Below are 27,148 nucleotides of genomic sequence, written 5' to 3' on the forward strand. Positions count from 1 at the left end.
TGTCTAAATCGAAGAGAGTTTTTTTCAAATGCATACTAGTAACCGCACAGCTCATAGAGCGACACCTCCCCTTTCTATTCAATTAAACAGGGTTTCAGATCGAAGTCCACATTTAGCCCGCCGGGCTGCAGAGAATCCATCCTATTTATCCACTCCACCTCCCTTCGGTTAATATTCGCTATTGGGTCCCACGCAGTTTAATGCTATTACGGGTCCCATTAAGAACATAATAAGAAAAAATTGGTCAGTGTTACAAAATGATCCTATTTTGGGGGATGTCATTCCGGCGAAACCGGAGATTTTATATAGTAAAGCCCCAAATTTGCGTGACACCTTGGTTCATAGCCATATCCACATAAAAAATAAACAAGAAGAAAAGCATCAGTTTACATGGTGCGGTTTCTGTATTGCATGCAGGAACCGCACCAAAGATGATAAAAAACAGAGGAATATATAGAAAATTATTGCAAAAAATGGGGTAGAGTATAATATCAAAGGAGAAATAAGTTATGAACAAATGGGGGTAATTTACCTGTTAAGGTGTCCGTATGGTTCCATGTATGTTGGAAGAACTTTACGAAAATTAAAAACACGAATACATGAACATATCAACAATATAAAAAAGGGTATGGAAACGCAAAGTGTTCCAATGCACTTTAAAAAGTGCCATGGGAAAGATCCAAAGGGACTCTGGTTTGTTGGTCTGGAGAAGGTGACAACCAATTGGCGAGGGGGGGACCCAATAGCGAATATTAACCAAAGGGAGGTGGAGTGGATATATAGGATGGATTCTCTGCAGCCCGGCGGGCTAAATGTGGACTTCGATCTGAAACCCTGTTTAATTGAATAGAAAGGGAGGAGGTATCGCTCTATGAGCTGTGCGGTTACTAGTATGCATTTGAAAAAAACTCGCTTCCACTTGTCCACTGGTCCGATCGGACCAGGGAGCCGACGCATGCGCAGTGGACAAGTGGAAGCTGATGCCAGTAGTCCGCACAGACGCAGACTACAGTGTCTACTGCGTCTGCCCGAGACTACGGAGCAGAGATTACATGACGTCAGGATAGTGCAGTGAATAAATTAAGTAGTAGGCGGTGCTGGGCTCCGGATCGATGGGTGCGGCTGGGCTCCAGGAGATCGTGGGACAACCCCTTGGGCTCCTGACAGAGGTGATTTACATATGAATAAGATCGCTTTTTATAAGAATATAAGGCACACAGAGCATAAACAGAGGGATCATTGTAAACACTGCATGAAGACTAATGGGCACATATAAATATATACATATCGTTAATCCTGGTGACAGAATCCCTTTAAATGTTATGCAAAAATTGCAGTATATACTGACACCCAATGTGTCTGAATTGTATTATGTACATTTGTAACATGTAATGGGACTGCTAAAAGTATATAATAATCTCTGCATAAGGCCTCATGCACACGACCGTTGTTCTGGTCCGCATCCAATCCGCAGTTTTTGCGGCTCGGGTGCGGACTCATTCACTTCAATGGGGCCGCAAAAGATGCGGACAGCACTCCGTGTGCTGTCCGCATCCGTTGCTCCGTTCCGTGGCCCCGCAAAAAAAATAGAACATGTCCTATTTTGTCCGTTTTGCGGACAACAATAGGCATTTCTACAATGGGCCGCCCGTTCCGTTCCGCAAATTGAGGAAGGCACCCGGGCGGCTTCTGTGTTTTGCGGATCCGCAATTTGTGGACTGCAAAAAAAACGGAACGGTCGTGTGCATGAGGCCTAACACTGTGGTTGGTGTGTGTTATTTTGAATATAATAAATATAATACTAGACTAGCACTGTATACTGACACCAAGTGCATTTAAATCATAGTATATGGCATATAGAATTGTAGTGAACAATGGCACAGGTCAAAATATATGGTAATCTTTGCACAGTAAAAAAAAAGAGCATCCATTTTTCATATATGTTAAATGTAAGACAAAGACCTGATGTGAACCTGGACAAATTTCACAATTGTAATTCCATTACCAGGTCTTTACCTTAAGTTCAGGTATTTAGCTAGTAACTCAATACGCCACCTGCTGTCTGAATGTTGTATTGCAATTTATCCAATTTAGATATAACGTCTATTCATGACACAAATCTAAGGGCATGTTGAGAGAAGTGATCAGTTAAGTGTGGACACATCTGTATGTATTGTTTATCTCTAATGCCCCATTTTCCTGCACTCCATCGTGGACATGTGACATTTTCTACCTTGTTGGTTCCCTATTATGATGAAATCCTGTCTTGTAAGGCTTTAAAGGCTCTACCCTGTAGACACTACGCCCTGAGAGGCAAGTTCACTGATGATGGTGTTCTGCTCATTCTCCTGTGCCCGACCCTGTAGACGTGACATCAGCAATGATGTTGTGTCTTAAGGTGGGGTTTTTCCAGCAGGCCTTAAAGCAGGCTTAGACGCAGGGCTGTCATCAGAAATTTATATTCACAATGTTAACTATATTGTACTGGTTAGTATGATTACAGGGATATCAAATACTAAAAAGGTAAAACTATAAGGTATAAAAAAAATGCCATCTTTACAGCAGGGCTTTTCTGTAGAGGAGTGGGTAAGGCATTGTACAGACATTTTGGTATTCAAATCACACTGAAACATTTAACATAATCTTTATAGTAAAATTTATGGCAGATAAATAAAACAATTTGGTAAAAGTAAAAATTTTCTGCAATCCAGCTTTTTTGGTAAAAGTTACAATTATGCAGCAAAAACAATTAAAGGGGTTTTCTCACTTCAGCAAATAGCATTTATTATGCAGAGAAAGTTTCCATGATTACGACCACTCTGCAGTCCAGCAACATAGCTGTGCTTGTACACTATAGAAAAAAGCACCCGCCTATGTGTGCTTCCACGGTCCCGGGCACCAGAGAGGCCAGCACTTTTTCCTATAGTGTGCAAGCACGAGCACCTCTGAGGAAGCAATATGGATAGAGTTGAGCGAACACCTGGATGTTCGGGTTTGAGAAGTTCGGCCGAACTTCCCGTAAATGTTCGGGTTCAGGATCCGAACTCGACCCGAACTTTGCCCCGAACCCGAACCCGAACCCCATTGAAGTCAATGGGGACCCGAACTTTTCGGCACTAAAAAGGCTGTAAAATAGCCCAGGAAAGGGCTAGAGGGCTGCAAAAGGCAGCAAAATGTAGGTAAATCCCCTGCAAACAAATGTGGATAGGGAAATGAATTAAAATAAAAATTAAAAAAATTAAAATTAACCAATATCAATTGGAGAGAGGTCTCATGGCAGAGAATCAGGCTTCATGTCACAGCAGAGAATCAGGCTTCACGTCACCCACCACTGGAACAGGCCATTGTCAGATATTTAGGCCCCGGCACCCAGACAGAGGAGAGAGGTCCCATAGCAGAGAATCAGGCTTCATGTCATAGCAGAGAATCAGGCTTCAAGTCATAGCAGAGAATCAGGCTTCACGTCACCCACCATTGGAACAGGCCATTGTCAGATATTTAGGCCCCGGCACCCAGACAGAGGAGAGAGGTCCCATAGCAGAGAATCAGGCTTTATGTCATAGCAGAGAATCAGGCTTCATGTCATAGCAGAGAATCAGGCTTCAAGTCATAGCAGAGAATCAGGCTTCACGTCACCCACCACTGGAACAGGCCATTGTCAGATATTTAGGCCCCGGCACCCAGACAGAGGAGAGAGGTCCCATAGCAGAGAATCAGGCTTCATGTCATAGCAGAGAATCAGGCTTCAAGTCATAGCAGAGAATCAGGCTTCATGTCATAGCAGAGAATCAGGCTTCACGTCACCCACCACTGAAACAGGCCATTGTCAGATATTTAGGCCCCAGCACCCAGACAGAGGAGAGAGGTCCCATAGCAGAGAATCAGGCTTCATGTCATAGCAGAGAATCAGGCTTCATGTCACCCAACACTGGAACAGGCCATTGTCAGATATTTTTAGGCCCCGGCACCCAGACAGAGGAGAAAGGTCCCATAGCAGAGAATCAGGCTTCATGTCATAGCAGAGAATCAGGCTTCATGTCACCCAACACTGGAACAGGCCATTGTCAGATATTTTTAGGCCCCGGCACCCAGAGAGAGGAAAGAGGTCCCATAGCAGAGAATCAGGCTTCATGTCATAGCAGAGAATCATGCTTCATGTCACCCAACACTGGAACAGGCCACTGTCAGATATTTTTAGGCCCCGGCACCCAGACAGAGGAGAGAGGTCTCATAGCAGAGATTCAGGCTTCATGTCAGCGACTCAGCAGAGAATCAGTCTTCATGTCATAGCAGAGAATCAGGCTTCATGTCACCCAACACTGGAACAGGCCACTGTCAGATATTTTTAGGCCCCGGCACCCAGACAGAGGAGAGAGGTCTCATAGCAGAGATTCAGGCTTCATGTCAGCGACTCAGCAGAGAATCAGTCTTCATGTCATAGCAGAGAATCAGGCTTCATGTCACCCAACACTGGAACAGGCCACTGTCAGATATTTTTAGGCCCCGGCACCCAGACAGAGGAGAGGTTCATTCAACTTTGGGTTGCCCCACAATATAATGGTAAAATGAAAATAAAAAAAGGATTGAATGAGGAAGTGCCCTGGAGTACAATAATATATGGTTAAGGGGAGGTAGTTATAAATGTCTAATCTGCACAAGGGATGGACAGGTCCTGTGGGATCCATGCTTGGTTCATTTTTATGAACGTCAGCTTGTCCACATTGGCTGTAGACAGGCGGCTGCGTTTGTCTGTAATGACGCCCCCTGCCGTGCTGAATACACGTTCAGACAAAACGCTGGCCGCCGGGCAGGCCAGCACCTCCAAGGCATAAAAGGCTAGCTCTGGCCACGTGGACGATTTGGAGACCCAGAAGTTGAATGGGGCCGAACCATCAGTCAGTACGTGGAGGGGTGTGCACACGTACTGTTCCACCATGTTAGTGAAATGTTGCCTCCTGCTAACACGTTCCGTATCAGGTGGTGGTGCAGTTAGCTGTGGCGTGGTGACAAAACTTTTCCACATCTCTGCCATGCTAACCCTGCCCTCAGAGGAGCTGGCCGTGACACAGCTGCGTTGGCGACCTCTTGCTCCTCCTCTGCCTTCGCCTTGGGCTTCCACTTGTTCCCCTGTGACATTTGGGAATGCTCTCAGTAGCGCGTCTACCAACGTGCGCTTGTACTCGCACATCTTCCTATCACGCTCCAGTGTACGAAGTAAGGTGGGCACATTGTCTTTGTACCGGGGATCCAGCAGGGTGGCAATCCAGTAGTCCGCACACGTTAAAATGTGGGCAACTCTGCTGTCATTGCGCAGGCACTGCAGCATGTAGTCGCTCATGTGTGCCAGGCTGCCCAGAGGTAAGGACAAGCTGTCCTCTGTGGGAGGCGTATCGTCATCGTCCTGCGTTTCCCCCCAGCCACGCACCAGTGATGGGCCCGAGCTGCGTTGGGTGCCACCCCGCTGTGAACATGCTTCATCCTCATCCTCCTCCACATCATCGTCCTCCAGTAGTGGGCCCTGTCTGGCCACATTTGTACCTGGCCTCTGCTGTTGCAAAAAACCTCCCTCTGAGTCACTTCTAAGAGACTGGTCTGAAAGTGCTAAAAATGACCCCTCTTCCTCCTCCTCCTGGGCCACCTCCACTTCCATCATCGCCCTAAGTGTTTTATCAAGGAGACATAGAAGTGGTATTGTAACGCTGATAACGGCATCATCGCCACTGGCCATGTTGGTGGAGTACTCGAAACAGCGCAACAGGGTACACAGGTCTCGCATGGAGGCCCAGTCATTGGTGGTGAAGTGGTGCTGTTCCGCAGTGCGACTGACCCGTGCGTGCTGCAGCTGAAACTCCACTATGGCCTGCTGCTGCTCGCACAGTCTGTCCAGCATGTGCAAGGTGGAGTTCCACCTGGTGGGCACGTCGCATATGAGGCGGTGAGCGGGAAGGCCGAAGTTACGCTGTAGCGCAGACAGGCGAGCAGCGGCAGGATGTGAACGCCTGGTACGCGCACAAACGGCCCGCACTTTATGAAGCAGCTCTGACATGTCGGGGTAGTTGTGAATGAACTTCTGCACCACCAAATTCAGCACATGCGCCAGGCAAGGGATGTGCGTCAAACCGGCTAGTCCCAGAGCTGCAACGAGATTTCGCCCATTATCTCACACCACCAGGCCGGGCTTGAGGCTCACCGGCAGCAACCACTCGTCGGTCTATTGTTCTATACCCCGCCACAACTCCTGTGCAATGTGGGGCCTGTCCCCCAAACATATGAGTTTCAGAATGGCCTGCTGACGTTTACCCCGGGCTGTGCTGAAGTTGGTGGTGAAGGTGTGTGGCTGACTGGATGAGCAGGTGGAAGAAGAGGAGGAGGAAGCCGAGTACTAGGAGGAGGCAACAGGAGGCAAAGAATGTTGCCCTGCGATCCTTGGCGGCGGAAGGACGTGCGCCAAACAGCTCTCCGCCTGGGGCCCAGCCGCCACTATATTTACCCAGTGTGCAGTTAGGGAGATATAGCGTCCCTGGCCGTGCTTACTGGTCCACGTATCTGTGGTTAGGTGGACCTTGCCACAGATGGCGTTGCGCAGTGCACACTTGATTTTATCGGATACTTGGTTGTGCAGGGAAGGCACGGCTCTCTTGGAGAAGTAGTGGCGGCTGGGAACAACATACTGTGGGACAGCAAGCGACATGAGCTGTTTGAAGCTGTCTGTGTCCACCAGCCTGAATTACAGCATTTCATAGGCCAGTAGTTTAGAAATGCTGGCATTCAGGGCCAGGGATCAAGGGTGGCTAGGTGGGAATTTACGCTTTCTCTCAAATGTTTGTGAGATGGAGAGCTGAATGCTGCCGTGTGACATAATGGAGATGCTTGGTGACGGAGGTGGTGGTGTTGGTGGTACATCCTCTGTTTGCTGGGCGGCAGGTGCCAACGTTCCTCCAGAGGCGGAGGAAGAGGTCGAGGCGGCGGCAGCAGCAGAAGAGGTAGCAGGGGGAGCCTGAGTGAGTTCCTTGTTTTTAAGGTGTTTACTCCACTGCAGTTCATGCTTTGCATGCAGGTGCCTGGTCATGCAGGTTGTGCTAAGGTTCAGAACGTTAATGCCTCGCTTCAGGCTCTGATGGCACAGCGTGCAAACCACTTGGGTCTTGTCGTCAGCACATTGTTTGAAGAACTGCCACGCCAGGGAACTCCTTGAAGCTGCCTTTGGGGTGCTCGGTCCCAGATGGCGGTGGCCAGTAGCAGACGGACTCTCTTGGCGGCGGGTGTTCTGCTTTTGCCCACTGCTCCCTCTTTTGCTACGCTGTTGGCTCGGTCTCACCACTGCCTCTTCCTCCGAATTCTGAAAGTGGCACGACCTTCATTCCATGTGGGGTCTAGGACCTCATCGTCCCCTGCATCGTCTTCCACCCAGTCTTCCTCCCTGACCTCCTGTTCAGTCTGCACACTGCAGAAAGACGCAGCAGTTGGCACCTGTGTTTTGTCATCATCAGAGATGTGCTGAGATGGTATTCCCATGTCCTCATCAGGAAACATAAGTGGTTGTGCGTTTGTGCATTCTATCTCTTCCACCCCTGGGGAAGGGCTAGGTGGATGCCCTTGGGAAACCCTGCCAACAGAGTCTTCAAACAGCATAAGAGACTGCTGCATAACTTGAGGCTCAGACAGTTTCCCTGATATGCATGGGGGTGATGTGACAGACTGATGGGCTTGGTTTTCATGCGCCATCTGTGCGCTTTCTGCAGAAGACAGGGTGGGAGATAATGTGAACGTGCTGGATCCACTGTCGGCCACCCAATTGACTAATGCCTGTACCTGCTCAGGCCTTACCATCCTTAGAACGGCATTGGGCCCCACCAAATATCGCTGTAAATTCTGGTGGCTACTGGGACCTGAGGTAGTTGGTTCACTAGGACGTGTGGCTGTGGCAGAACGGCCACGTCCTCTCCCAGCACCAGAGGGTCCACTAACACCACCACGACCATGTCCGCGTCCCTTACTAGATGTTTTCCTCATTGTTACCGTTCACCACAATAAGAAAAAAATTATTTGGCCCAATGTATTAAATTCAAATTCAGGCCTTTTTTTACAGGCACCTAACACTATCTGGCTATCTATTTAGGTACCGTATTACACTAATACAGGCACAACAGTAACGACAGATTGAGCTGAATATAAATTGTAGGCCTAGTATTTAGGCGCTGGGTGACAGGTATACGTTTACGGACAGAATTATTTAAACTTGGAAATGCACGGTAGCGTGTGAAGTTATTGAGGATGACACTATTCGCACCTTCAAGCTAATATACCCTTTTATGGATCAATTTAAACTTGGCCTGATACAGCAGAAAAAATATATTTAGGGAATTGCTAAGTTGGGAATTGTATTTAACCCAGAACAAAAACTGTGTTATGGCGGACACTAAATAAATTGACCAGCCTCAGCAATAAACATAGATTTAGCCGAATATAAATTTGAGGCCTATTATTTAGGCGCCGGGTGTCAGGTATACGTTTACGGACAGAATTAGACTTGGAAATGCACGGTAGCGTGTGTGTGAAGTTATTGAGAATGACCCTATCTGCACATTCAATCTAATATACCCTTTTATGGATAGATTTAAAGTAGGCCTGATACAGCAGAAACCACTGATTTAGGGAATTGCTAAGTTGGGAATTGTATTCAACCCAGAACAAAAACTGTGCTTTGGCCCAATGTATTGAATTCAAATTCAGGCCTTTTTTTTACAGGCACCTAGCACTATCTGGCTATCTATTTAGGTACCGTATTACACTAATACAGGCACAACAGTAACGACAGATTGAGCTGAATATAAATTGTAGGCCTAGTATTTAGGCGCTGGGTGACAGGTATACGTTTACGGACAGAATTATTTAAACTTGGAAATGCACGGTAGCGTGTGAAGTTAATGAGGATGACACTATCCGCACCTTTAATCTAATATACCCTTTTATGGATCAATTTAAACTTGGCCTGATACAGCAGAAAAAATATATTTAGGGAATTGCTAAGTTGAGAATTGTATTCAACCCAGAACAAAAACTGTGCTTTGGCGGACACTAAATAAATTGACCAGCCACAGCAATAAACATAGATTTAGCTGAATATAAATTTGAGGCCTATTATTTAGGCGCTGGGTGACAGGTATACGTTTACGGACAGAATTACTTAAACTTGGAAATGCACGGTAGCGTGTGAAGTTATTGAGGATGACACTATCCGCACCTTCAATCTAATATACCCTTTTATGGATCAATTTAAACTTGGCCTGATACAGCAGAAAAAATATATTTAGGGAATTGCTAAGTTGGGAATTGTATTCAACCCAGAACAAAAACTGTGTTATGGCGGACACTAAATAAATTGACCAGCCTCAGCAATAAACATAGATTTAGCCGAATATAAATTTGAGGCCTATTATTTAGGCGCCGGGTGTCAGATATACGTTTACGGACAGAATTAGACTTGGAAATGCACGGTAGCGTGTGTGTGAAGTTATTGAGAATGACCCTATCTGCATCTTCAATCTAATACAATGCGTGCAGAATTATTAGGCAATAGAGTATTTTGACCACATCATCCTCTTTATGCATGTTGTCTTACTCCAAGCTGTATAGGCTCGAAAGCCTACTACCAATTAAGCATATTAGGTGATGTGCATCTCTGTAATGAGAAGGGGTGTGGTCTAATGACATCAACACCCTATATTAGGTGTGCATAATTATTAGGCAACTTCCTTTCCTTTGGCAAAATGGGTCAAAAGAAGGACTTGACAGGCTCAGAAAAGTCAAAAATAGTGAGATATCTTGCAGAGGGATACAGCACTCTTAAAATTGCAAAGCTTCTGAAGCGTGATCATCGAACAATCAAGCATTTCATTCAAAATAGTCAACAGGGTCGCAAGAAGCGTGTGGAAAAACCAAGGCGCAAAATAACTGCCCATGAACTGAGAAAAGTCAAGCGTGCAGCTGCCAAGATGCCACTTGCCACCAGTTTGGCCATATTTCAGAGCTGCAACATCACTGGAGTGCCCAAAAGCACAAGGTGTGCAATACTCAGAGACATGGCCAAGGTAAGAAAGGCTGAAAGACGACCACCACTGAACAAGACACACAAGCTGAAACGTTAAGACTGGGCCAAGAAATATCTCAAGACTGATTTTTCTAAGGTTTTATGGACTGATGAAATGAGAGTGAGTCTTGAAGGGCCAGATGGATGGGCCCGTGGCTGGATTGGTAAAGGGCAGAGAGCTCCAGTCCGACTCAGACGCCAGCAAGGTGGAGGTGGAGTACTGGTTTGGGCTGGTATCATCAAAGATGAGCTTGTGGGGCCTTTTCGGGTTGAGGATGGAGTCAAGCTCAACTCCCAGTCCTACTGCCAGTTTCTGGAAGACACCTTCTTCAAGCAGTGGTACAGGAAGAAGTCTGCATCCTTCAAGAAAAACATGATTTTCATGCAGGACAATGCTCCATCACACGCGTTCAAGTACTCCACAGCGTGGCTGGCAAGAAAGGGTATAAAAGAAGAAAATCTAATGACATGGCCTCCTTGTTCACCTGATCTGAACCCCATTGAGAACCTGTGGTCCATCATCAAATGTGAGATTTACAAGGAGGGAAAACAGTACACCTCTCTGAACAGTGTCTGGGAGGCTGTGGTTGCTGCTGCACGCAATGTTGATGGTGAACATATCAAAACACTGACAGAATCCATGGATGGCAGGCTTTTGAGTGTCCTTGCAAAGAAAGGTGGCTATATTGGTCACTGATTTGTTTTTGTTTTGTTTTTGAATGTCAGAAATGTATATTTGTGAATGTTGAGATGTTATATTGGTTTCACTGGTAAAAATAAATAATTGAAATGGGTATATATTTGTTTTTTGTTAAGTTGCCTAATAATTATGCACAGTAATAGTCACCTGCACACACAGATATCCCCCTAAAATAGCTAAAACTAAAAACAAACTAAAAACTACTTCCAAAAATATTCAGCTTTGATATTAATGAGTTTTTTGGGTTCATTGAGAACATGGTTGTTGTTCAATAATAAAATTAATCCTCAAAAATACAACTTGCCTAATAATTCTGCACTCCCTGTATACCCTTTTATGGATAGATTTAAAGTAGGCCTGATACAGCAGAAACCACTGATTTAGGGAATTGCTAAGTTGGGAATTGTATTCAACCCAGAACAAAAACTGTGCTTTGGCCCAATGTATTGAATTCAAATTCAGGCCTTTTTTTACAGGCACCTAACACTATCTGGCTATCTATTTAGGTACCGTATTACACTAATACAGGCACAACAGTAACGACAGATTTAGCTGAATATAAATTTGAGGCCTATTATTTAGGCGCCGGGTGACAGGTATACGTTTACGGACAGAATTAGACTTGGAAATGCACGGTAGCGTGTGTGTGAAGTTATTGAGGATGACCCTATCCGCACCTTCAATCTAATATACCCTTTTATGGATAGATTTAACCTTGGCCTGATAGAGCAGAAACCACTAATTTAGGGAATTGCTAAGTTGGGAATTGTATTCAACCCAGAACAAAAACTGTGCTTCGGCAGACAGTATTACAATTGGCTAGCCACAGCTGAAACACCAGATTTAGGGTACTGCTATTTTGGCAATTGTATTTTACCCCTCAATAAAATAGCAAGCACAGCCAAGCCCCTGATGTAGGATATAGCAAAAAAACAACAACACACTATTGATGGTTAAATGTGACGTGACTCCAGCTTAAATAGGGGCTGGGTCACATGCTGCACTGGCCAATCAGAGCCATGCCAATAGTAGGCATGGCTGTGATGGCCTCTTGGGGCAAGTAGTATGACGCTTGTTGATTGCCTGCTTTGCAGCCTTTCAAAAAGCGTCAAGAAAGCGCCGAACACCGAACCCGAACTTTTACGAAAATGTAAACTGTAAACTTTTACGAAAATGTATACAGTTCGGGTTCGCTCATCCCTAAATATGGACAATCACAATACATTAGTCAATGCCTTGTATTAAAGGGTTTGTCTCATCATGGACAATGGGTGCATATCGCTAGGATATGCCCCCATTGTCTTATAGGTGCGGGTCCCACCGCTTGGACCTGCACCTAAATAGAGAAAGGAGCCCCGCAAGTGAAGGAGGGCGCACTGTGCATGCGCAGCCGTCCTCCATTCATTTTCTATGGGCACGGCGAAAATAGCCGAGCCTATTTCCGTCGGTACGCTCCTATTCACTTCTATGGGGAGCAGGCTTGGTGGTGGCCGTACCGGAGTCCTCCAGCCACCACCTTGCGGGGCTCCATTTTCGATATATTAGCGATATGCCCCCATTGTCCCCATTGTCTATGATGAGACAACGGCTTTAACTTTTTCTACATGATAAATGGATGTGGTCAGCACACATATAACATTCGTGTGCTGTCCACATTTTATTGCGGCCCCATAGAAATGAATGGGTCCATAAAAAATGCAAACCGAAAATACGCCATATGCATGAGGTATAAGGCCTCTTGCACACGAACGTTGTGGGCCCGTGGCCATATTGCAGCCCGCATACGGCAGGTCCGCAATATACAGGCACCAGCCCGTGTGCACTCCGCATAACGGATGCAAACCCATTCACTTGATTGGGTCCGCAATCATGGAGATGTCTAAGTGTGTATACATATGTATATAGCTCTCAGTGACTGATAGTTGACCAGGGGTTGTCTCACTTCAGCAAGTGGCATTTATCAGAAAGCTAATACAAGCCACTTACTAATGTATTGTGATTGTCCATATTGCCTCCTTTGCTGGCTTGGTTCATTTTTCTATCACATTATACACTGCTCGTTTCCATGGTTACAACCACCCTGCAATCCATCAGCAGTGATCGTTCTTGCACACTATAAGAGAAAAATGCCAGCCTGGACCATGGGAGCTCACGTAAGCTGGTACTTTTTTCTACAGTGTACAAGCACAGCCATGCTGCAGGATGGTCGTAACCATGGAAACTTTCGCTGCATAATAAATGCTATTTGCTAAAGTGGCAAAACCCCTTTAAAGTGTTTGTAGCATCCTAAGCATGACATATCACAAAACAGTATTTAGTATTCCTTTAATCATAAAACTGTACAATATAGTGAACATATTATTTATGGTGATTGATAGATGGTGCAATTTCTTTTCTTTGCATTTTATCAATAGCTTTTTAAGCACAGAACATTCTGTCCTTCTAACAGATCAGGTCTGTAATGTAATGATAACTCTTCTGCCTGATATACCGAGGGTCTAGGGTTCAAATTCTCATGAAGAACTGGCAAATAATTTCTATATTAAAAGTCTATATGCTGGAAGAGCTCCCCCAACCCCTATCCAATACAGCTTCAGTAGTATTCATTGCATTGAAGTGAATACTAATTATGCCTCATGCACACGACCGTATGTATTTTGCGGTCCGCAAAAAACGATCCTTAAAAAATACAGATGACATCCGTGTGCATTCCGTATTTTGCGGACTGGAACAGCTGGCCCCTAATAGAACATCCTTGTAAGTAATGCGGACAATAATAGGACATGTTCTATTTTTTTGCGGAATGGAAATATGGAAACGGAATGCACACGGAGTACCTTCCATTTTTTTGGCGGACCCATTGAAATGAATGGCTCCGTATAAGGTCCGCAAAAAAAACGGAAGGGGCAAGGAATGAAAATACGTTCGTGTGCATAAGGCCTTAGGAAGAGTTCATATCACCATTATATTTCTATTCTTCTGATCCATCAGAACAGAAAAAAAAAGAGGATCCTGTAAAAAAAAACAAAAAAAAAAAAAACGGATCATGTTCTTGTGCATCAGTTTTTTTATCCTTTTTTTTTTTTCCTGTTCTTATGACTTAGGGCTCATGCACACGAACATATTTTTTGTCCACATCCGATCCACATTTTTTGCGGGTTGGATGGGGACCCATTCACTTCAATGGGGCTGTAAAAGATATGGACAGCACAAAAGCACCCGCCAAAAAACAGAACATGTCCTATTCTTGTGTGTATTATGAGCAAGGATAGGACAGTTCTATTATGGGCCAGACGTTCCACAAAATGCGGAATGCATACAGCCGGTATCCGTGTTTTGCAGATCCACAATTTGCGCACTGCAAAAGGCAACGGTTGCGTGCATGAACCCTTAGGTTGCTGATCCTGCTTGGATCAGTGATGTTCCAGCTGGCAGGGGAAGGAGAGACAGAGACCTGATGCTACAGACACCCCCCGTGAGTCTTGGGCCGGCTTGTAAACATAAGATAACAATTATGCTGTATGAGTCAAAATGCACTCATAATGTCATCATCTGACTTATAGAGTGCAGTAAGGTTTACTGCTGGTGTTATTTTTTTTGTGTAACTGAAAAACCCCTTTAAGACACCAAGGAAATGTTAAAGGGGTTGTGCAGTTTCATATTTATGACCTATCATAAGGATAGCAAACAAAGACAAATGACGGCAGCATCTCCAGAAGTGAATTTTATTCACAGTGAGAAATTTATGGCACAGTTTATGGCACGGTCCACCGCATCGTTGACGAAATCCCGCGCCTGCGCCGTTCACTTCTGTCTTCGGCGCAGTGAGTGAAGGCTGCTCTCCTGATGCCGGCTTCCTCACTGTGACGTAGTCGGCGCAGGCGCAGTGAGGAATCCGGCACCAGGAGCGCATCATTCACTCACTGCGCCTGCGCCGAAGACAGAAGTGAACGGCGCAGGCGCGGGATTTAGTCAACGATGCGGTGGACTGTGCCATCAATCAAGAGAAGCGGGGCGGGCAGAACAGGGGAGCTGGGCGGGATAATGGGTGAGTGGACGGAGCCTCTAGGTGCTGATTTTACGCCCACATAGCACCTAGAGGCTCATTAGCATATAATAAAAGTGCATTTTTTACAAAAACGGCTGCAGGGACTAATGTTAGAAACATACTGTTATGTAGTGCTGACATTGGCGCATCGCTAATGTCAGTCAGCTACATAACGGTATTTCTGGTGGTAGAAACCCTTTAAGGACTTGGCCATTTTTTGCAAATCTGACCAGTGTCACTTTAAGTGATGATAACTTTAAAACGCTTTGACTTATCCAGGCCATTCTAAGATAGTTTTTTCGTCACATATTGTACTTCATGACACTGGTAAAATGAAGTAAAAAAATATAATTTTTATTTATAAAAAAATACCAAATTTACCAAAATTTGTAAAAAATTGCAAATTTCCAAGTTTTAATTTCTCTACTTCTATAATACATAGTAATACCTCCAAAAATAGTTGTTACTTTACTTTACATTCCCCATATGTCTACTTCATGTTTGGATCATTTTGGGAATGATATTTTATTTTTGGAGGATGTTACCAGGCTTAGAAGTTTAGAAGCAAATCTTGAAATTTTTCAGAAATTTTCAAAAACTCAATTTTTAGGGACCAGTACAGGTCTGAAGTCACTTTGCGAGGCTTACACAATAGAAAACACCCAAAAATGACCCCATTCTATAAACTACACCCCTCAAGGTATTCAAAACTGATTTTACAAACTTTGTTAACCCTTTAGGTATTCCACAAGAATTAATGGAAAATAGAAATACAATTTCAAAATTTCACTTTTTTGGCAGATTTTCCATTTTAATATTTTTTTTCCAGTTACAAAGCAAGGGTTAACAGCCAAACCAAACTCAATATTTATGGCCCTGATTCTGTAGTTTACAGAAACACCCCATATGTGGTCGTAAACAGCTGTACGGGCACACGGCAGGGCGCAGAAGGAAAGGAATGCCATACGGTTTTTGGAAGGCAGATTTTGCTGGACTGTTTTTTTTGACACCATGTCCCATTTGAAGCCCCCCTGATGCACCCCTAGAGTAGAAACTCCAAAAAAGTGGCCCCATTTTAGAAACTACGGGATAGGGTGGCAGTATTGTTTGTACTAGTTTAGGGTACATATGATTTTTGGTTGCTCTATATTACACTTTTTGTGAGGCAAGATAACATGAAATAGCTGTTTTGGCACCGTTTTTCTTTTTTGTTATTTACAACATTCATCTGACAGGTTAGATCATGTGATATTTTTATAGACCAGGTTGTCACGGATGCGGCGATACCTAATATGTATACTATTTTTTTTATTTATGCAAGTTTTACACAATGATTTCTTTTTTGAAGCAAAAAAAAATCATGTTTTAGTGTTTCCATAGTCTGAGAGCCATAATTTTTTCAGTTTTTGGGCGATTACCTTTGGTAAAGTATGATTTTTGCGGGATGAGATGACAGTTTTATTGGCACTATTTTGGGGTGCGTGTGACTATTTGATCGCTTGCTATTACACTTTTTGTGATGTAAGGTGCCAAAAAATTGTTTATTTAGCACAGTTTTTATTTAAAATTTTTTACAATGTTCATCTGAGGGGTTAGGTCATGTGATATTTTTATAGAGCCGGGCGATACGGATGCGGCGATACCTAATATGTATACTTTTTTTTTATTTATGTAAGTTTTACACAATGATTTCATTTTTGAAGCCAAAAATCATGTTTTAGTGTTTCCATAGTCTGAGAGCCATAATTTATTCAGCTTTTGGGCGATTACCATGCGTAGGGTATGATTTTTGCGGGATGAGATGACTGTTTTATTGGCACTATTTTGGGGTGCGTGTGACTTTTTGATCGCTTGCTATTACACTTTTTGTGATGTAAGGTGACAAAAAATGGTTTATTTAGCACAGTTTTAATTTTTTATATTTTACGGTGTTCATCTGAGGGGTAAGTTCATGTGATATGTTTATAGAGACGGTCGATACGGACGCGGCCATACCTAATATGTATACTCCCCCCCCCCCCTATTTTTTACCAATTTTTTTTCACTTTATTTGGGGAAAATGAAGTTTTGGTTTATTTTTACGTAAAACTTTATTTTTTCAACTTTTTTTTCACTTTATTTTTTGTCCCACTTTTGGGGGTCTAATCCTTTACAATGCATTCCAATACTTCTGCATTGGAATGCATTGGCTGTATGAGTAATACAGTCAGTATTACTCATACAGCTTCCGGCCTGTGAGATCCAGGGGGCTGGATCTCACAGGCTCGTCACCGGAAGTCAGCGCGATGCCTTCCTTAGGCATTGCGCTGCCTTCCATGCCATCAGGTCCCCCCTACAGTCGCATGGGGGCCCGATGGCACCGCCACACGCCGCAAACCGCAAGTAAAGCCGCAAACCGCAGGTCTGAATTGACCTGCGGTTTGCGGCGATCGCCGATATGGGTGGGTCACATGACCCCCCCCCGGCATTGTGACAGGACGCCCGCTGAATGACTTCAGCGGACATCCTGTTCCGATTAACCCCCGCCGCGCGGCAATGTAGTTTTAAAGTTAGGACGTACTGGTACGTCCTGGGTCCTTAAGGACTTAGCAAACATGGCGTACCGGTACGTCCTAAGTCCTTAAGGGGTTAATATAAAACTCCTGCACAACCCCCTTAATAGATTCAATACACTTCATTATTAGGCTACCTGCACACGGGTGAGGTGAACGCACATAAGATGCGACACAATGCTTAATTACGGATTTTGGTGAGCATTTGATCTCACCGTTCCATTGAAAAGGGTGAAATCCGCAGGTAAAACCGCAAACATAATTGACACGCTAAATCCATGCAGCAGGTCAATTTCCGCATGGAAAAAATCAGCAAAGTGTACATGAGATTTGTGTAATCTCATACACTTGATATGCTGCCTTTTTTTTCACACGGGTGTCCATGCGGAAAAAACGCACATATTCCACAATGTGTGCAAGTGGCCTTAATGTCGTCTTTATAGTCTGTGAATTAGGCTACTTTGACACCAGCGTTTTTGCTGGATCTGTCATGGATCAGCAAAAACGCTTCCGTCATGATAATACAACCGTCTGCATCCGTTCTGAACGGATCCGGTTGTATTATCTCTAAAATAGCCAAGACGGATCAGTCTCTAAAACCACTGTAAGTCAATGGGGGGCCGGATGAGTTTTCTCTGGTGTCAGAGAAAACTGATCCACCACCATTGACTTAGGCCTCATGCACACGACCGTTGTGTGCATCCGTGGCCGTTGTTCCGTTCTCCGTAATTTTCGGCGGACCCATTGACTTTCAATAGGTCCATTGAAAACTCGGAAAATGCACCGTTGTTCATCCGCGGCCGTGATCCGTGTTTCCTGTCCGTCAAAAAAATATGACCTGTCCTATTTTTTTGACGGACAACGGTTCACGGACCCATCCAAGTCAATGGGTCCGTGAAAAAACACGGATGCACACAAGATTGACATCCGCGTCCCTGGCCGTAGGCTACTTTCACACAGATCCGCAGATCCGTCTGCATAAAAGCTTTTTCAGAGCTGAGTTTTCACTTTGTGAAAACTCAGATCCGACAGTATATTCTAACACAGAGGCGTTCCCATAGTGATGGGGACGCTTCAAGTTAGAATATACTACGAACTGTGTACATGACTGCCCCCTGCTGCCTGGCAGCACCCGATCTCTTACAGGGGGCTGTGATCCGCACAATTAACCCCTCAGGTGCCGCAAACGGATCCGTCCCCATTGACTTGCATTGTAAGTCAGGACGGATCCGTTTGGCTCCGCATGGCCAGGCGGACACCAAAACGACTTTTTCCTTCATGTCCGTGGATCCTCCAAAAATCAAGGAAGACCCACGGAAGAAAAAACAGACACGGATCACGGAACCTGTTTTTGCAGACCGCAAAAAAAAACCGGTCGTGTGCATGAGGCCTTACATTGTGTGTCAGGACAGATCCGTCTTGCTCCGCACCACATTGCGGGCAGAAAAACGCTGCTTGCAGCATTATTCTGTCCGCAATGGGGATGCAACCAAACGGAATGGAATGCATTCTGGTGCACTCAGTTTCGTTCAGTTCAGTTTTGTCCCCACTGACAATGAATGGGGACAAAACGGAAGCTTTTTCCCCCCGCTATCCTATGACAGATCGGAAAGGCAAAGTGCAGATGTGAAAGTAGCCTAAAGCAGTTATCTCCTGGAAATCTTATTGTTTAATGCAAAATAATATGTTTCAATGTTAAAACTAAATTGCTTTGTTATAAAATTGATGGTCCTTTTGTGTATGATACTTGCACTCAAAAATGTCAATGCAAATTTTTTTTAATGATGATGATTTTATTAACTTTTTTTTTGTTTCTGCAACATTTTAATGCTTCAACGTGTACAAGGCAAACTGAACATATATATTTTAAGAGTTAAGTTGGCACAGCAGTGCCACTCCTCGCCCTATCCAGTGCTCCTGAGGCTTATCAGATGGAAGGGTCATTGCAATAACAAAATTAGTTGAATGTCCTGTAGTAGATAATGTCCCTCTTCTTTCACTGGTCTTGTAGACTGGTGCAAGATAACTTGGTCGTTGTGGGATTTCCGACCTCTTACAAGGTTTGAGCCACATCTGTAACACAAGAAAAAATGTTTGTTTGTGTCATGTTTTTTTAATACTGATAAATTCATGCTTGTATTAATGTATTTCCAAAGTGATACACATATGCAAAATGCCAAACTCTGTGCTGCTACAGTATGAGAAAGAGCTGTTGAATATGATTCTGAAATCTATATGTTCCAAGTGCTCTATAAAATATGAAGACCAACATATCTGGCAATCTGGTAATTATAGGCATAGGCATATCATTTTTCAACATTAAAAACTGTAATCATGGCAAGACACTACAGTTGTGCATGCCATCAATGAGGCCAGGTAGGTTTCTGGCCTCAGTTGGAGGCTTCCATAGTTGCAGGGGGGCTGCAATTTGGCTGTGATACCACTGTTTCAGCAAGGAAAACAAATTATGGCTCCTCACTTCTTATGTAAGATGAATCCAGTTAGATTGCAGAAAAGTTTTGCGACTGAAGATCAGTTCCATTTACCTGAATGAGGCTTGCAGAAAACCTTGTGCTTGCCATTAAAACAACCCTATTCTGCAACAAAGCCTGCCGCAGGGGAAGGCACCCTGATGAAATGTTTGTGTTTCATACTACATTCAATAAGAATTCGCACGGGAATACTCCAAGAGGCCCATGGCAGGAAGTGGCATTAAGGAGATGCAAATGTTTTGAAGAAAATTTGTTATCAGAAAAGGACCTATTGTTTGAAGGGCATCTGTCAGCAGGTTAGTAACTGGCTTGTTGTGCCTTTTCATAGGTAAATACATTCATATCCAATTCATTATTGTCAAAATGGATGTTCATGTCTTGAGTAGGCCAAATTAAGGTCACACAAAGGTTTATACTCTTTAATGTTATTCTTCTCATGAATGTACCAGTCTGAGAAGAGGCCTCCTTGTTTACTTACTTAAATTTATGACGGGCGATAAAGATAAGCTCTGTGCAGCTGGTGATAATTACCTATACAATTAGGCATTTATTAATGAAGCAAAATACATAATATGTATGTATTCATTTAATGAGCCTTAGTTAGTCCTTAGCATAAGACAATCAGTAGGACATATATATATTTGTTTATATTATATTGTTATATGTTACGAAGACAACATGTATCCAGTATATTGTATATATTTCTCATTAGAAGTGTCTGTGAAGATGTGTGTTTTGTAACAATTAATCACATCTTTGGTATGACAGAGGAGGTACTGATATCTCTGTGAGAAAACAAGCCATTTACGATCCATAAATTAAGTGTGAGAAACATTCAAAAGAGACGCCTAGAGGTCTGTCTCTAATTGCTACAAGTGTCAGAATTAATCCCTATGGCTTTGAATTAAAGCTTCTAAGGTCAAAATGTATATTCAGACCTACATAAATTAACCCTTTATACTATGATGCAGATAGCTTATACAGCAGTGCCACCTAGGTATCAGTAGGTGACATTACAACAGTAGCAAAAGTGCATTCTGGGTAGGGTTATGATGTCACAATTTTTATCAATGGTCACACCCATCCGACAATGATTGGAAAGTTCCAAACCAGGAAGGTGTGTCTAACTGATAAGTTTTGGATCATAAGCCATACACAGAAGGTGAAGGGGGAGAAGGAAAAGGAGAGTGGAGAAGAGAAGTAGAGGGGTCTATCAAGATGAAAGCCATAATGAGATGCGCTATGATGGACCACCCAGCTTTCCTAGGAGCAGAAGTGAGATTCCTACTAGGACTTGGTAAGAGACACAGAAAATGATATTTCATTTTATTAAGACTAATTTGATAGTGTGGGTGAAATTATACCATCTAGATTGGCGAATAAATAAATAATTAAATTAATTGATCATCTCCATATTGAGATGTAGTCTTAGGATATTGTGAGGCTACATTCTACCTGCAGAAGAATCTAGACTCATAATCTAGCAAAGCATTAAATAATTGCTTTTATATATATATATTGATAGAACATTCTTCGCCAAGCTAAGTGATGGATTCCCACAGGAGAAACTTATTTCAAGTCCTTCCCATTTAAGATATGGTCTAGCAAAATCCTAGATCCCTGTTATTTGTCTTAATAGTCTTACCAAAGTAATATGTGTGAAAATAGTCCAGGATGGGGCGGAAGGATACAGTTATCTCTTCTAAGTTATATCCTTGAATGGATTTGCCCATCTTGAAGTCATGTGATGTGTAGTTGGTTAGGGGGGGGGGTGGGGCAGAATGTATTTAGCATTCTATAATGATGTCTACGATTAGACATGCCCATCCTGATATCATGAGGTTTTCTCTGAACAGAAGTAATATATATAACTTATGTTCATATTTTGATATCCTAACCTATTAATAGCTTGTGTATAATGTGATAAGTTATTTCCACTCACATGTATTGTTAAGCTTGTAATGCTTTATATTAACGCTATATATATTCATTTGCATGTATCATTGTGTTTATTTACTTATATATGTTTATAACCTTGTAACCAATAAATCTGCATATTTTTATAATACCTGTGTATTATTGTATAATGCAGACCTACATTTTATCATTAACGTCATCTCACGTCAAAAAGAACTTATTTATCTGAGGAAATAGTCGGACTCAGATGTGAATTGTATCAATTAGGTTGTCTACAATTCACCAGGTCATGATTTTAAGAATTTATGACAAATTTTATAAAAATTTAATTTTTTATGGTTAATTATTTTTATGACCATAATTAATAATTCTTAATTGAATTATTACCTCCCGACAGGCTGACCTGTTACATGTGCGCTTGGCAGCTGAAGGCATCTGTGATGTCATATGTGCCCACATTGCTGAGAAAAGTGAAGTTTTAATATATGCAAATGAGCCTCTAGGAGCAAGGGAGGCTCATTTGCATATAATAAAACATAATTTCTCTCAGCAACGCAGGCACATATGAACATGGGACCAACACAACAGGCCAGCCAGTTTCATAGGTACAAATCTACTGACAGATGCCCTTTAAATCAACATTTTTTGTTAAATATATTTTTTAAATAATTTTTGTTGTTATTTTTAATTTTCCATGACACTATCTTTATTTATTTTTTATTCTAAAACCTTGCAGCTTTCACACTGGCCACTAAGCCTAATAAGCTATACGTCTTGGTCTGTACAGTACTACATATCACTTTTCATCAGTCGACTCATTACAGGCAGATATAACCTCAATATACTGTAGGTAACACAAATCCACTATTCACATCTTATCTACTCCTTCCTTGTACAGTGACCTCTTCACAGGTTACAAAGCATATCTAGAAAAGTCAATAAGTCCCCTCCAGTCTATGGCTCATGGAGGCTGCTGTAAAGCATATCTCTAGACACTGTTAACAACAGGATATCACTATCTGGTTTTAATTAGCAGAAAAAATTATAAGGTGACATATTCCCTTTAAAGGAGTTGTCCAGGCTACAGCTATTAATTAACAATTGTCAGAATACATCATCAATATAAGATTGGTGACGGTCAGACTCCTAGCATCCCCACTGTTTAGCTGTTTGAAGAGGCTGTGGTGCTTGTGCAAGCTCTTCAATCCTCTTCAATGTTTGTATGCACACGGTCTCCCTTATATTGGCGGTTTAGTGTAATTACAAATGGGAGAAGAAGCTGTAATTACACTGCACTGTCACTACAAAGCAGCTGATGTAGGGGTGCCGGCTGTCAGATCCCCGCCAATCTGATATTGACAACCTAGCCTGACGATAGCTCAGCTGTAGCCCAGACAACTCCTTTAGGTCAACATGGAAGTAGAAAAGCAGCAAGAGAGTACAGTGGTCCCTCAAGGTACAATGGCCACAGGATGCAATATTTTCAACATACAGATGTAGCAGGGTTAACACACAAACTCTTAACTCAAGTTTCTTAACTCATCGCACTATCTTGAAACAAAAGCCACTGAAAAGCAATTGAAGGATTAATGCATTTAGTTTAGATAACACGTCTCATAAAGCATGTGTTAACTCTACTACATCTCTACAATGGTCTTTTCTGACCCATCGTAAGTTGAAACCAGACTCAACATACAATGTCTCAGACTCAGATCCAACCAATAAAGGTCACTTCTCTGGTAAAATAGTTGTATTAGTTGCTATTCAGCAGCAGCTATTCCTGACTGTTATATGTAAGGACTTGTTTTATCTATCTTAGTTATCTGCTTATTTTTCTTAAATCTTCATTTTCTCTTATCTTTTTGTTGCTTTGGAACCGATTACTCAAGTTACAATGGTTTCAAAATACAATGGTTGTCCTGGAAACAATTAATATTGTACTAAGTACAGTATTACCCTTTTTTTTTTTTTTTTTTAGAGCAGACAGCGAATAAGGAAATTCGGGGTGGGGTGGGGTTTATATAATGTATGATATCAAATGTTTGCAATAATAATCTTGTATGATGGAAAAAAAAGAAACCCAATAAAGATTTATATATATATATAAAAAAGTACAGTATTACCCTCCCCTCCTCCACACTGGACTGAGTTTGCAACTCTTTTGAGTTGCAGTGCTAAATCTGGAGTGAACATAATTAACATAGCAAACTACACACACTTTTCAAAACTAAGTCAGTGGTGTAAAAATACAAAACGTTATACATTTTTGTATAAATAAGCCCATAAAGCCCTATTTTGCAAAGTGCTAAGGCCTAAGGCCTCTTTCACACTTGCGTTGTCCGGATCCGGCGTGCACTCCACTTGCCGGAATTACACTCCGGATCCGGAAAAACGCAAGTGTACTGAAAGCATTTGAAGACGGAACCGTCTTCAAAATGCTTTCAGTGTTACTATGGCACCCAGGACGCTATTAAAGTCCTGGTTGCCATAGTAGGAGCGGGGAGCGGGGGAGCGGTATACTTACAGTCCGTGCGGCTCCCGGGGCGCTCCAGAATGACGTCAGAGCGCCCCATGCGCATGGATGACGTGTCCAATGCGATCACATGATCCATGCGCTTGGGGCGCCCTGACGTCACTCTGGAGCGCCCCGGGAGCCGCACGGACGGTAAGTACACTGCTCCCCCGCTCCCCACTACACTTTACCATGGCTGCCAGGACTTTAGCGTCCCGGCAGCCATGGTAACCATTCAGAAAAAGCTAAATGTCGGCTCCGGCAATGCGCCGAAACGACGTTTAGCTTAAGGCCGGATCCGGATCAATGCCTTTCAATAGGCATTAATTCCGGATCCGGCCTTGCGGCAAGTGTTCCGGATTTTTGGCCGGAGCAAAAAGCGAAGCATGCTGCAGTATTTTCTCCGGCCAAAAAACGTTCCGTTCCGGAACTGAAGACATCCTGATGCATCCTGAACGGATTTCACTCCATTCAGAATGCATGGGGATAATCCTGATCAGGATTCTTCCGGCATAGAGCCCCGACGACGGAACTCTATGCCGGAAGACAAGAACGCAGGTGTGAAAGAGCCCTAAGTTCTGCAGTGTATGGCCTGATAAATTCCCCTAATATCTTTAGTTAGTTTGCCTAAAATATCCTACACCTACTGAAAATGGTCCTCTTTTGGAGGCACTTTGGCCTCGTTCACCTATTTTAGATTTTTTTATACTAATTCAGAAGTGTTTTCTGACATACTAATGTAGGTGCGCCCTCTTTGCGCCTGTTTTAGTCTTAAAAACAGTCTAATTTCTAATCCATTCCAGGGCTGGCATATTTTCTTCGTTTGTTTTGAGTGGTGAGTGGCGCAAAATGTTGCCTTAAAAGTCGCACTTTCGTGGAGACGAGTACCTATTTTGACCATAGTAATTGGACCAGTCTTAGTGAATATAAACCTTCCGTACTGATAAAGCACCAGTAGAGGTCATACTAATGCCAATATGCCTAGTCTAGTTGAAGTGCTGTGAGTCATTTGATAAATAGTCAGCAAAAGACCGACCGGTGAAGCAAATATGCCTGTCTAATTGTACACCTAAAAACAGATGAGCTTGATAAAAGTGCCCCAGTTTGCTCTCTGTTACTATGAAAATACATGTGCTGTGGACACTAAGACAGTAAAATTATTTTAATCAAGACTATTTGCAAATTTCTTTCAATTTCAACCTCTTCCTGCCAGTGGCATAGCGTGGAGGGGGGGGGGGGCAGGGTGCGGTTGCCCTGGGCGCCAAATTGCAGGGGGGGCCAGGCAGCAAGCATTTCAATGAGGGCCAGGCCTGAAGCCTACGAGGCAGTAGAAAGGCGTAGGATATCGGAATTTCATCACCGTGGCCTCCTGCACCAGGTCTCGCGAGATGGCGCGGCGCAGGAGGGCATAGTGATGTGTTCCTGACCGCTGGGACACCCGAGCACAGGCTACAAGTCTACAAGAGGCGATGAAGAGAGGTATTTTTTTTTTTTTGATGTAAGTACCCTAGACAGGCCATACTGGGGGCACTATGGAGGTGGGGGGGGGGGAGAAAAGGAAAGGATACAAAGGAGGCAGCCGCAGTTATATTTAGAAAGAATGGGGGCCATTATATATTATAATTATACAGAGGGGCCATTATATATTATACAGAGGGTCATTACATATTATAATTATACAGAGGGGCCATTATATATTATACAGAAGGGCCATTATGTACTATAATTATACAGAGGGGCAATTATATATTATACAGAGGAGCTATTATATATTATAATTATACAGAGGGCCATTATTAATGCCCCCTCCTTATAATTATAATATAATTATACAGAGGGGCCATTATATATTATACAGAGGGGCCAGTATATAATACATAATGGCCCCTCTGTATAATATATAATGTGGCCCCTCTGTATAATAGGGGTCAGAATAATTTTGTCTTTTTTTTTTAACCCTGGGTGACTATAACTGGCAATCATTAAATTGCCCATTATGTTCATTGATGGCTATATAGCCATCATTGAACACTTCACTGTCAATATAACAAAACTGCTTGAGGCTTCGGTCTATTAGTACAGCGTAACAGGTTCCCCCATCGCTGATGGCGTGTCTGCCGCTTCTGGACTGCTCAGATGCCGTAGTCGCATTTGACCACAGCATTTGAGGGGTGAAATGTATGCAATCAGCCTTATGGCTGATCATATACATGTGCCGTGGGCCTCTGCTGTTTGGAACAGCAGAAACACAGAGGCTACTGCACCCGCTGCATGCACGAACGCCATGTTTAAAGATGCGACTTCCAACATACATACACGGCAGAGGTCATGAAGTTGAAAACTACTTGGGGGGCATTATGTTTAAACATAGTGCCCCCAAAGTTTTGGCCTCTTTAAAGAGGCCACTATATTTAAAGGGACACAATTTTTAAAGAGGCCACAACTGGGGGCACTTTTATGTAAAGAGGGCACTACTGGGGAGCATGCTGGAAGGTCTCAGGTATGCTGGAAGGCCTGTAGTTTTATGGTAGACTGATATCTGTATGGTGTTGTTCTTGTATATAGTTGTTTCCAGGATGTGTATCTGGGATTTTGAGTAGCCGAGAGTGCGATTGATGGTTGGATGGGAATTGCTGAAGTTTTTGTGGAAGGCCAGCAGCTCATCCTCAGAGCTTGTCCAGACTAGTAGGAGGTCATTAATGTGCCGGAAGTATGCTAGAGGTTTAGTCCTACATGTTAATAAGAAATTCTCCTCCAGTTTAGACATGAACAGGTTGGCATACTGTGGTGACATTTTACTGCCCATTGCGCTTCCCATACATTGAAGGTATATGTCT

General features: G+C 43.2%; 1 protein-coding gene across 1 annotated transcript in view; it reads right to left on the reverse strand.

Annotated features, from left to right (window-relative positions):
• Positions 1-19,222: 19,222 nt before the first annotated feature.
• DNAH7 (dynein axonemal heavy chain 7) overlaps positions 19,223-27,148 on the reverse strand; it is a 574,291-nt gene continuing 566,365 nt past the window's right edge. The window contains exon 63 of the mRNA XM_040440176.1: positions 19,223-19,463. Within this exon, the coding sequence (XP_040296110.1) occupies positions 19,257-19,463 (207 nt within the window). The 3' untranslated portion in view covers positions 19,223-19,256. The remainder of the gene's footprint in view (positions 19,464-27,148) is intronic.

This window comes from Bufo bufo, chromosome 7 (genome assembly GCF_905171765.1).
Source record: "Bufo bufo chromosome 7, aBufBuf1.1, whole genome shotgun sequence".
NCBI classification, from domain to species: Eukaryota; Metazoa; Chordata; class Amphibia; order Anura; family Bufonidae; genus Bufo; species Bufo bufo.